The 13,401-nt window shown below is 33.8% G+C and overlaps 1 protein-coding gene across 1 annotated transcript; it reads right to left on the bottom strand.

Annotated features, from left to right (window-relative positions):
- Window positions 1–2,482: 2,482 nt before the first annotated feature.
- On the bottom strand, window positions 2,483–12,198 carry LOC123543960 (uncharacterized). Its single transcript, XM_045330022.2, has 5 exons — window positions 12,040–12,198; window positions 11,412–11,579; window positions 10,824–10,980; window positions 4,891–5,026; window positions 2,483–2,986 (listed from the first exon to the last, which is right to left on the bottom strand). The coding sequence occupies exons 1-4, from the start codon at window positions 12,160–12,162 to the stop codon at window positions 4,932–4,934; spliced, it is 543 nt and encodes a 180-aa protein (XP_045185957.2). The 5' UTR covers window positions 12,163–12,198; the 3' UTR covers window positions 2,483–2,986; window positions 4,891–4,931.
- Window positions 12,199–13,401: the final 1,203 nt, after the last annotated feature.

The following is a 13,401-nucleotide window of genomic DNA, read 5'->3' as shown; positions in this document are numbered from 1 at the left end:
CATTCAAGCATGAGACTAACCAAGAAAACGGCTCGGAATTTAACAAGTGTATTGATGTAGAAATGAATGTGTAAATTAAAAAATAAAGCGAGCTGCTATCTAAGGCAAATTATTTGTTTTTGAACTATCTAGTACATGTACATGAAATTACTAAGCACATAGAAAGATAAATTTCAATTTTAATTACCATAATCACTCGTTGTTACTTCCTAATTAAGTAAAATGGGTATTTATCACTTTCGCAAAAATCCAAGCATAGAGTATTTGGAAGTTACAGATTTTTTCCTTAAAAGTAAATTTATATAAGAATTATATATATTTGTCGATCACACAGTCTTGTAAGTAAAGGCGGTCTGACTTTTGACTTTCTTAGAAGTGAATACAATATTATGCGGTTTATTTTTTTTTTATCTAAACCTTGCCATTTTGTTGGCTAACGATTTAACAAGTACTTTTGATATTCGCGGAAAATTCAGCTTACCGTGAAACACTCAATAAGGAAAGAAAAAGGTTATAACCTTACATAATAGGACAAAAAAAAAACACGATGTCTAAAGTGTGTTTCAAGAACTTGACAAATAGATCAGAATGAAAATAGGATATTTAGACATGGCTGTGACTGTTTTACTTATATTTTACAGGGATTCTATTCTTAAATTTTATTTTTTTATATTGTTTTCCTTTTTTCAACTTCATTTGGTCTTATCACCACCATATGATCAGTTTGGAAGATGCGGAATCTCTTTCATATACGAAATTAGAATTGAGCCAGTGAAACAGCAATATGGACATATTTGTATAAACAAATGTATCACTATTTGAAACAACAGGTGAAGCAACTAGGGAAACTAAATTTAAGTGAATTGTAGATAGCAATATGACATTGGAAAATACATGCATTTTGAGTGACCATGTATCGTAGAAAAGTCTCCGACAGAAAATAACCGGTTTTTAAACTCTTCTGAGTGTAATATAGCCATGTCCTATGATCAATGATCACCTCATGAACATTGGAAAACATAAGTCATAGAAATATCACAGCAAATGTTTAAATGTCTACCAAATACTTCTCTAAAGTTAAACGACTTTCGACATGTCTCCTAGATTTTTTATATAAACGTCCAGTAATTATCATTAAATTTTCGTGTGTTTTTTTTTTTTTTTCAGAGACATTTAAGTGGCGTTTTCTTTCTTGTCTTACAATATTCACGTTATTCCAGTAGTTTACTATTCGATAATTGCGTGGGCGTTAGTCGATCCTGACGCTCATATTTGGTCGTAAATATAACTTTTTCTGCTGAGAGAGCACATTTTATTTTTCGGCAGAAACTTATATACATGTGAGTTTAATTAACAAAAGCACTTTTGTGTTTAAACAGCATACCTTCTGTAACGTCGTTTTATGTAGAATAAATATCAAGGTCGCAATTCAGTAGGGACAAAATCAATAACTTCTATGTTAAAACAATTTCAAAATTGAAATCATGTTCAAACCCGAAATCGTGAATTGTGCCGAACTTTAGCAGTAAGGAAGTGTTTTCAAAAACATTTGTCGTTACGGTTGAAACTGTGAGTACCTTCGTGAAACAGGCAACATGAAAGAACATACGTACAGATGCAGCTAAGTAATATATGAACATTGCTCAAACATGGTCCATACATGCAATAAAATGTATTAGATAATCCTTGGAAGCATGGACCACAACCAAGCAAAATATAAACACACTCTTGAAAATGAAATTAAACAATTTTCAAAATTCCTGAAATCTATGTTTAATCTAGTAATTCGAAATTTCAGTACTCGGACACTGCTGCAAATGCATCAAAACGAAGATTTGCAACATTTCTTTGAAAATGGTGAGATTTTAAAGGCACTACACTGTCCAGAAATATGGTCCCTTAATTTAGCCCCTTTTCGGGAATTTGAGCATCTATAAGTTAGTTGGAATAGTATACCTACTTTATAGGCCGTTCAATTGCATATAAAATAACTCTTTCTTTCTATGATTTGGAGAGGCTCAAATTTCAAACCGTCAAATATCCATCGAATCCTTCATTGCAGACCATCTTTTACTGAGTGAAGTCAGTGATAGGCATGAACCCGGGACCACTGGTTTGTTAACAGGGAGTGTTATCTATTATTATTAAAACTGGAAACTCATCCAAGAATTCTAGAGAGGTGTATAATATTGCGTACGACTGAACCAAACAAGCATGCCATGACCCTACGTTATGCGTCATTTATAATTGGGTAACTTTGGTAGAACTATTTTACTGCTATTAGTTTTGACATTTGTCTGTACGTGGCAACATATGTTTGTGTGTTAGAAGACGGTTTTACCTTCTAGACTCTACAGCATAAGTGTTATAAGAACAATACACATTACTACATGCTTTCTTTGATACCGGTCCATGGTGTGTGCTACCGACCACTCTTTAGTTCAACACTTAAATTTGCTGGGCTAAAATCAAAACTTGAAGAAAAAGTATGAAAATTTATTTCTGATGCCATTCTTTCAGTGTATAATATATCATTATATGCAATGTAAGTGAAGTGATCTCGTAAAATACAATACTGTGATCAAATTAACATTTCATGTAAAAAAGCAATACATAAGTATGCTTAAGTGAGAATGTTTCCCACAACAAAAGTTTTGATATCAGAATGTATTTTTGTGACTTTTAACTATCGAAAGTGGCGGTAAAATGAAAATAAAATATGTCTTTGCATGATTCGATATCTTAACATGTTTTCTACGTTGATAAACACATGTTGAATTGAATGCATACTTAATTTCAAAAATGTACTTGACTAAATTTAAAATTAACACGAGAAGTCGCAATATTTCACCCTATCTAATTAAACCATACACATTCTTTATCTTTTATTTTATTTCTTGTTATTCTTCAGAAATGTAGAGTTGAAACATTCATTTGGATTTAGAGGTGACATGGAAATATGTGGTCTGATTTATTTTTCCATCACCTGAAAGAATAAAGTACAAAATAAGACACCATAAACACTAAATAAGTGACGTCAGTAGTCTTCTCGTAAGATACAACACTAATCAAATGCGCATATCAGGTAAAAAAGCAATACACGAGCATGATAAAATAAGAACGTTTCCCATAACACTAATTTTGATATCAGTTACAAAGTAGACAATTAAAGGATAAGATTTTAACAGAATAGATAATGACTAGATATGAACATTATCTGTACAAACATAAAATATATATATATATATATATACATTTACTGATGATGGGTTAGTACAATATTTGTTACATTATAAAGGCAAAATGTATTAGCTTTTGTAAATGATCAAAATACATAGAACATAGGTTCAGGATATTGATTGTACTAAAAGTGACACACAGGAGTTAATCACTGAGTTTTTCCTTTTTTCAGTAAGGTTTAGGTAAAAAGAAAATATAAATGAAAACAACAAAGTGTAAAAATCTATTGAACTTGACTAAATATATAAGTTAAAGGTTTGAGTAGAGTTACATTCATAATAAAATGTCATGCAGTAACAGTTGATTGTTACAACAACTTTCAGTTTTTTTGTCGCTGTGGACATTTATACTGTGATTACTATACTTAGATACAGTGTGAACTATTTTAAAGCTAATGCGTAACATTGTTAATACACATAAGTTAGTTAATTTTAAATTTACCTAATATATTTGTATACGAAATTTGGGTCTAATATATCTGTAGATATCACAGATATATTGAACAAAACAGCCACTCCATCATTTGTTATTTTTCCAGTGTCTTATAAATCACTGAAAGTACCTTTACGCTTACAGAAATACCTTGTTGATGACCTTTTAACATTTCAACAAAACTGATCTAAGCTATCATATAAATGTACTCGTTTTTCTACTTCAAACGATTTTTGAAAAACGTTATGAGAAAAGACAATGGCATCAAAAACAAAATATAGTTGTGTAGTTTTAACAATCGGATGTGACTGTAAAAGATTAATAGATTAATATCTTTGCAAGATTCAATATCTTTACATGTTTGATATGTTGATAAACACATGTTAAACTGAATGCATGTTTAATTTCAAAAATGTACTTGACTAATTCCTTATTCACATTTGACCCGGGCGCTGTGCGATAAACTAGTCTACGATTTTCCTTGTTTTTTTTTTTTTGGAGCGTCGTAGATAGCTACGGGCTACGGTGTATGTGTTCACATTATATACGAGCGTCGTGCCATTTTTTGTACAGGCTCTCGGTGGGGGGGGGGGGGGGGCAGGAGAAATCCGTACGGACGGTGCACGGAGATTATATTGAAATCGTGCAATTTCAATGCGGTTGCCTTGCAAGTTTCCCACGGATATCGTACGTGCTGCAGATGGCCAATATGTATATCCATTCGAAAAATTTCAAGGCCACCGCACGGCAATACTGTGGCCGCTGTAGGGTTGCCCCGCGATGATTGCTCAATATCAGTGCGATTGTACGGGTACTGCACGGGCAACGAGCGGCAACCTTGCGGCAGCTGTGCGAGGGTCGTGCGAAGGTCCCACGAGTCTACAATCTCCTTACGATTTCTTTCGGGCATTATGTCCACGGAAAATCGTACATTGTCTGCACGATCAGCGCGTGGTCTCCTAACGATGGCCGTGCGGAGATTGTGCAATGCCATGTCTACGGGCTACGGGATTACAATGTTTTCAAATTTGTATAACTTTTCGCTAAACAAAATCGTAGAGGCTGCGGAGCCCGTGAGTCCGTACGAAAATCGCACTGCCGCCACCTGCCTTCGCACGGAGAGGATACGGGCATTCTACGGGCTCCGCAGACGCATCGCAGGCCAAATGTGAACTAGGCATAAATAGCAAATTAGCAAAAGAAGTCGTAATATTTCACCTTATCTAATTAAACCATACACAGTCTTTATCTTGTTTCTATTAATTGGTATACTTCGGAAGTGTAGAGTTGAAACAATCAGTTATAATCAGAGGTGCCATGCCAAAAAATTCTTCCGGTTTTATTTCTCCATCAACTGAAAGAATAAAGTACAAAATAAAATAACATAAATAGTAAATATGAATACCATATAAGTGAAGGCAACAAGACACAAAATCTTTAGATAAGCAACAGCGCCATGTTTTAATGAAATAGACAGATGCTTTGAAGCCTAATGTAGGGCATTAGTAAGACAACTTCAACCATGTTTGAATCAACTCCTTGTGGGTTTTGTTTTAAATAATTTACGCTGAAAACCATTACATTTCAACCTGTAAAGTGTAGATTTATTTGAACATTCTATTGAATGTAACCTTTTTATATTTTATTCTTAACATTATTTTTATCTAAAGTTAACCTTTACTTTCAAGATTATTTCATGATATAGTATATCAAATGGGTTCTCGAACATGTTTATCAAAATAACATATTGTCAAAATTCGATGAAGGTTCTGTTATTTTCAATTAAGGAAGTAGGCTACCTTCATATTTGTATGTGCGCATGTCCAACCAGAAGCTAACGTGACGATTTACGACGACGTTTACGACAAACTAAATGTGTTTGTATATTCATTCTTCTGAAAACAAATCATGAACTTGTCTTCGATATGATGCTTTATGGTTTAATAATGCAGAAATAATGAATTAATTGCCGCAGAAACGCTTCAAAACAACGTTGCCTTAAAATGACGTCATTGACGTCATGACGTTACGTGTCAGTTACCGCGCAAAATTAATAGCTTTTATCTTGAAAGTGTGTAGTTCTGTGCATTTTCTTTATTTCAACAATTTTCAAATAACCATTATTTGCTGAAATATTTTTATGAGTCTTTTGCTCCTGAATAATAATCAATATTTTGTTTCTTTTATGTAGTTATATTGAGATGTTATACGGAATGTAAGAAAATGGATGATGGCAACCAATGTTATCTGGAATATAGTTGGGAGAAAGGTTACTTGTTACGGCCATTTTCAAATAAAAAGTCTAGCAGTTTGATTTGTAATACCTGTTCTTCAGGTTCTATTGATAATTTGTTACTTACATACTAAAACTAAGATCTAAAATTGTTCAAATTTCAGTAGAAAATTGTGGTTTCTTGAATTGAATTGATGTTACCATGAAAACGAAGCCCGTGACCTATGTATCTAAATGTAAAATTCAAAAGCGTTGACATTGGTCTATTTAAGAGACACCGCTTCGGCTTTTTATTTTCATTTCAACAATACCCATGAGAATAATAGCAGCATGCTGAATGATTTTTCCATGAAAATGGCAGACGAGGGGTACTACTGTACGTATTCTAAGCTGTGAAATTTGTTTGAATAAATGCAGATAACACGAAAATGTAACCTACGTTAGAAATAATATATTTTTAAGCTACATCAACTAGAAAGATAATCCTATTCAATATTTTTTTTAAGAAATTACGATAAACAGCAAGATATAAGCTATTTTAAACATCTCTGTTGCCATGGCTACTTTAAAATTTAAGAAAAATAGGGTACCATGTAAAGTGCTTGGTATTTTGCTAATGATATTACCCAAATATTTCATGTTGGTCATTAACAGAATGGCACTGAAGCCGTCGAAAATCTCTATTTTTATACATAGTTGTTTAAAAATGAGAGAAAATGCGTTACCATGGAAACACGAGCCCCGCGACATATACATTTTAAGCTTATATTAGAAAGACAACGTGCATACCAGTACAATTATCAATTATGAAGACTTCTACGGATATCAATGAAACTAAAATACACTGAAAAGTGTTAAATATCCGTATTTTCTTTCTTCTTTCAATATGAAATACCTTTGGGGGTCATGTTCTTCAAACCAGGATAAAAATTGAAATTGAAGGGACAGAGACAAACGAAATTGAGATTGTCGCAGTTAAAACTTCATATTACACGAAATATAAAAACATGCTGCGGTTCAACTAATTTGAATTTACCCTTGTAACAAGGTATCCTACCTCCTTAAAACACTAATAGCTAACTATCATTGGCAACTTTTGATCAGTTGTCTGTGTCCCAATGCTTCCCAATTCAAAATGCTGTCATATTTACTACAAACGAACATTTAAGATCTACAATCATTCTGTTTCGTCCTTCCAAAATTAATCCGATGTTTCGTAAAACAGGCACCGCAATTATTGATAACACGTTGTGTCAAAGAACGTAGATGGTATAAAAGCAGTGGAGAGTAGAATTGGAGGTGGACACCTACACTGAAACTAGTTTACAGTGTAAGAGAAAACGTGCAGTCAAACGTGACTTGAAGCCTGGCCTCAGAATACCATTTCAATGTTCTACTGACTGAGCTTACTTGGCTGCCTACGCATTTTTTATCATTATATTTAATCAAGTCCTTTACCGTGACACATTTCCCCAACATCTAGAATTTCAAGAGATACCATATATCAAGCAGTTAAATGCGTTGGCGACTAATCAGTGCAATGCCATCACGGTCAATTTATGGCCGCAAAATTTCACAGGGTGAGATAGATATGCGCCAGAACAGAATCAAACCCGGAGCCTTAAGCTTGGGGTTCTGTTTCAATGCCCAACCGACTGAATAACCAGGCCGCGTTTTAGTAATCTAGCCCTTAATCCATGACGTACGGAACCCGATAATGTTATAAGTTTACGTTTACAGACATTGGCGAAGATGTAACACCTTTATTTTCTATTTTAAATGTTTTTTTTTTTCTACTGTTTGATTACTGACAAAATTTACGCTATATTTTACAATTTTACTGAATTAAAACCCAGTTGGTAGCTAACTATCCATAATAGGTTTTGTCAGGTGTCTGTGTCATATGAGGTAGCACTGCGCATGACTTCTGCTTTCCAACGCATAATGCTGCCATGTATACTACAAAAAAAAAAAAACCTTAAATTCTACAATCATTCTGTTTGGTCGTTCAAAAGTTGAGAATGACAAGCCCAGCAATTATTTGATTACACATAGTGTCAGAGAAGCGATATGGTATAAAAACGGGAGAGACTTGATTCGGAGGTGGGCATCCACACTAAAACTGCGATATCGTTTTTATTCATCAATCACATGTATCAGAGTGAGAAAAGAACATGCGCCAGATTAGGAACTGAACACGGAGCCTCAGAGTTCTGTTCTTCCAATGCCCTACCGACTGAACTACTAGGGAGCGTTTTAGTAATCTAGCCCTAAACTGTGACATAAGGAAATCGATAATTTACCTTCACAGACAGCACCTTTATTTTCTATTTAAAGTGATAACTGACATTTTTTCCATATTTATTCATTTCACTTTTATTCATATTTTGCTATGGATACATTTAGTTAAACAGTATTTACATAATTCGTTTTATATGGATATTGAGACATCTTTAAAGGGATACTGATGTATTTAAAGTTTTAATTTTATTCGGGTACTGTCTTCTTCCTTCGTTTACAAGGCAGCTTGTTCATTATCCGTGGAAACAACACACGTGTTACAGGTTATCAGCTTTCATGTTATAATCGTTAGGAGCGGAAAACCAGTTATCAAACAAATTAGTATTGGCATTGACGTATGAATAACTAAGTTAAAGTCCGTGCACTTAGCTACTTTAAAGAATAAGGATAACCGTGTAACCCGGGTATATTCAAATTGATTGAACTGAAGCAATTCAAAATAATGCATGTAATTAAAAAAAAATCTCACGTTTGTTTGACTATGTTCCTTGTACAGGCTTGAAGTACATGGCTCTCTAAAGGTAATTCATACTGAAGTACATATTCAGTAATTTTCAGTTTATTTTGGCTTTAATCATATTTGCAGAAGCCTGCCTTGTTGATAATTTTAATCGTATATGCAATTGCTTTCTAATATAGGGGTAATATGTATTATATCATATCTAAAAGTAATAAGAAACCATGGCAATAGTTTTTTAAAGTATCAGACGTTCTGCTTTTTTTCTTAATTTCTTTCAAAAAGTATTGAATAAATTCATTTTTCCCATTTTGTGAAGTTTCAAAACATTAAAATAAGTTATATATTTGTTTTGTTTTTTTTAAATAGCACAGCTTAAAATACTTACAGCTGTACTACTCGTCTGACGTTTTGCAATTATCATTGTTATAGACCATTTTAAATACAGTTAAAATCTTTAATGCACCAGTGTCAATTCTTTTAACATTACAGTTAGATGTATAGGTCATGTGGTTCGTTTCCATGTTAACGTTAATTAAATTCACGACATCACTATTTTGTACTGCAACATGTACAGTTTTTGTATATTTTACCAATTATTATTTTATTATTATACCAGATTTGATAACGCCTTTTCATGATCAATTTCAGTTCAAGGCGTTTTGCATATTCAAATGAGCCAACAGGGCGCATTTTCATCTCTACTAGTTTGGTCAACAGACACAGAGCGATCTGACCAGAGGGACAGCGTGAGACAAAGCCCCCACGACAGAGAGATCAGAAATCAGATCAGGCTTGTCCGGCTGACTTAGCCTAGCTCATTGCGAATAAACGTACAGCCTGGTTCTTTAACGTGCCCAGTGTATAGCACTGATACACGCAAGGAATGCCTGGGTTCCTGACCAGTACACCTCTAGTTGGGTGGGAAACACTGAAAAGCGTTTCTGAAAATTCCCGAGTAGCTGCCGGGGATCGATATCCCCGACCTCAGGATTGGAAGGCCAGTGTGCAAACCACTGAGCTATCCGTCCATCAATTACCAATGACAATTTAGGTATAATAAGTCAAACTGCCCAATTTCCCCTTAAAACTAGTCATGTTAGTTAACATTTACTGCCTATTTCCCTATAAAGCAGTCATCAACACCCATTTGCTTAAAATTCTGCACGCCATTTCAATTAAATAAAAACACTGATAAAACCGAAGACTCGTGAAAAATATTTCGGTAAGTAGTGGTTTGATAAAGTAAGTTGAAAGTTAACAAGAGCATCTGTTGACAGCGCGCTCGGCTATTCGAAGAACTGATGTTAGTATGGGGTCAAGCTATTACAATAGAATTTTAGACAAAAGAGGAAAAATAGATAAGACAAACAAAATACCTGTATTTGTGGAACTAGATAAGTATTGCACTTTATGGCAATGTATGACCATAATGGTAAGCAAGTGTTCAAAGTTTCAAAGCCACATATCAAACAGTTAAGACAAAATATGAATGATATGCAAAACTTAACTAATTTCTATGTCAAAAAGGACCATAATTAAACCAGAGTCCTTGTCTTTGTTGTGTGGTATTGCTTACATATGTAGACTTTGATGGTAAACAAGTGGTCAAGTTTTCAAAGCCAAATGACAAACAGGTTAGACAAAATATGGACTGGTATGAACAATTTAACTGATTTTTAAGCCCAAAAATGGCCAAAGTTCAGCCAAACTAGTTGGCACAGCTATATACTCTTGCATACTGATGGAACTGATGACGATAAACAAGTGCTCAAAGTTTCAAAGCCACATATCAAACAATTTTGACAAAATGTGGACTTGTACAAACACTGAACCAATGTCCAAGTCCAAAGAGGGCCATAACTCAGCCAAAATAGTTGGCAGAGTTATGTACTCCTGCCTATAGATGGATATTATAATGATAAGCAAGTGTCAAATAGTTTTGACAAAATTTGGACTTGTATGAAAACTACATACTAATTTTTATAAACATTTGCTGTGCTTCTCACATTTTATAAAAAAAATCACTTTTTTTCTATTTTCTTGGCACAGGAATACTGGTTTTGTAATTGGTTTGTAAACACTCGAGGATGCGTCTATACAGTAATATAGAGATGGTTAGGACTTTAAGATACACAAATAAATATAAGTTTCACAAACCTGCCGATATATCCAGGTCCGCGAATAGAACGTCGGTTTCCACGTTGCTACAGAGTGTCGCATGCATTTCTTCCTTAGTGATTGCTCCATCCCCGTTTTTGTCATAGGTATTAAAATTACACGGGTCCCCTTGGAGTGTGATACTATACGTCCTCTTCTGAAAGAAAAAACATCCATCTCGAATCAGCAAAAGTAGGCTCGTCCGCATGGTTTTTTTATGAAGATTATTTTCAATTATAGCCTTTTATTGTTTTTCTAATGGAAATGTTTGTATTGTATATATTTTATTTATTCTTCGGCGCTAAAGTCAAGCCGATATTACTTCTATTATATATTAGCTACAACTGCCTGAAACAACTTTATATATTATACGGCGGCTTTCCAGCTTCACCTGCCCATGAGACCGCATGTGCTGCTATACGGTATGTTCACCTGATGGCTAGATATCTACCTCACATTAGTCAGTTTTACGTCAGCAACGGAAATCCCGTACATAGCATAAATAGTAAAGATAAGATTTTGTCGTATATCAAAATATAATAGTCTTTTTACGAAATGTCTACAGTACTATTTAATTAGTCAATATACCCAATAATATTTGTCCTTTTGTTCCTTTTCATTGTTGTCTAAAGACCGTGCAGCCTTGTGGTAATGACATGTAGCATGACCGGAACAATTAATCGTAACATTTCGGTTACAGCCATCCACAAACCATAAACAAGGAAATAAAATTACAATTAGCACAAGTTTGGCCTCCTGAAATAGAAAGCAAGTTTGAAAATAACAATATATCTTTGGCTGAAAACTGTACAAAGTAGCTTCAACTGTTTATAAAGTCAGATATTTGAGTAACATTCTAAACTGCAATGAAAACTAACGATTGTATACATTTTGAATATTATAAAGTCAAAGAAAAAACGTTAATATATCACTATTAACAGGGAGCGGGTTCTTAACCATTAGCCTGTTGGTGGCAAGTGATCTGGCATTGCGACCAGTGCAGACCAAGCTCAGCATGGTCTGCACTGTTCGCTATTCAGTCAGTAAGTTAGTAAACTCCCCTTCGAATAATAAATGGTATTGCCCAAATTGAACGATGAGCCAGTCCATTTTAGAAATTTAGCAGGGTAAGGGTTAAAACTAAAAAATCCTTGCACTATCTAATAACTAAATTTTACCTGTATCTGTTTAATCGCAATTAAGTAAATCCACTTACCATATTCACTTTTAAGCTGATAATTAATGTGTATAAGTAATTATCCCGAAGTAAATAGGTCGGAAGTTGAAGTTGCGAGACTGATTTCTTTAAATAGGATCTCCTCATAAACACATTGAGCATGGTTCTGCCAATCACGTGATTTGTACAAGTCAATTATACAAGTTAAAGTGCCTACTTGAACTAAAATTGTAAGAGCTACAACTTATCGCCATCTTCGCCGATGAGAAATATGTCAACTTGATATTAGAACAAGGTCGTTGCAAAATGTGTTGAATAACCTACAATGTTTTTACATTATATAGAATAGGGATAGATTTGTCCATCATTTTATATCAACGTTTGTCTTGTGTAATAAGGCAAGATGAATTAATTCATGCTTTTGGCTTCACATTTGAGATGGTCTGCGAATGTGTTTTCCACTAAATGTTAGGATGGATTAATCCATCTATTTCTGCCTATATAAACATTGTTTGTAGAAACATAGAAACATGTGCGAAGGAAGGGTGAACTTATCCATGTCTTTCATTTACATTTTAGGATGGTCTTCACTAAATGAAATAGGGAATGATTAATTCATCTTTTTTTATTTTTATCTATATTTAATTATATGTACCAGTTTTGAAAACATGTACACATAACGGATGGATTAATCCATGTCTTACATTTAAGACGGTCTTACTTTTTCACTGCATAAGATAGGGATGCATTAATCCGTCATTTTCAACTATCAATATTAGCAATGTTTTATAGATATTTCGAAAACATGCAAAATAAATGCATGGATTAATTCATGTTTTTGATGTTTTATATATATCATATTACACCAGATCTATATTACCATAATTATGACATTTTAAATTGAATATGTATCAACAGTCCAAATGAAAGGATGTATTAATTCATGTTTTATATTATACATGAAGTGTAATAATTGAATTCATTTGAACTGAATGATGGATTAAGCCATGCATTATCAGTAATGAATGCTGTATTTGCAGATGGATTAATCCATCTAAACATTATGTTGTACATAGGAACTTAGAAATAAAATGAAAATGATAACATGTTTTATCGTTTCTTTACCAAAGCATGGATTAACTTTCATGTCACAATTTCCGCGTTTATTTGCAAATTTGACCGTTTCCAAAATAGTCCTCCGTTATTTAATCAAAATAAGGACACTCTTAATAATGTATACTACCCCCAAACAGGGATTTTTTTGTCAAATCCCTTTCTATAATATCATCAATTTCTGCTTACTACAAGCCTTAATCAGGATTCCTAAGAGATGTATTGCGTAACCCGAATTCACAAATGATTACTCTCAATAGGAACTGGCAATACTTTTGTTGGTTGATT

Source organism: Mercenaria mercenaria, chromosome 1, assembly GCF_021730395.1.
Source record: "Mercenaria mercenaria strain notata chromosome 1, MADL_Memer_1, whole genome shotgun sequence".
Lineage (NCBI taxonomy): Eukaryota > Metazoa > Mollusca > Bivalvia > Venerida > Veneridae > Mercenaria > Mercenaria mercenaria.
The sequence above is the reverse complement of the archived record's forward strand: the minus strand, read 5'-3'. Positions and strand labels throughout refer to the sequence as shown.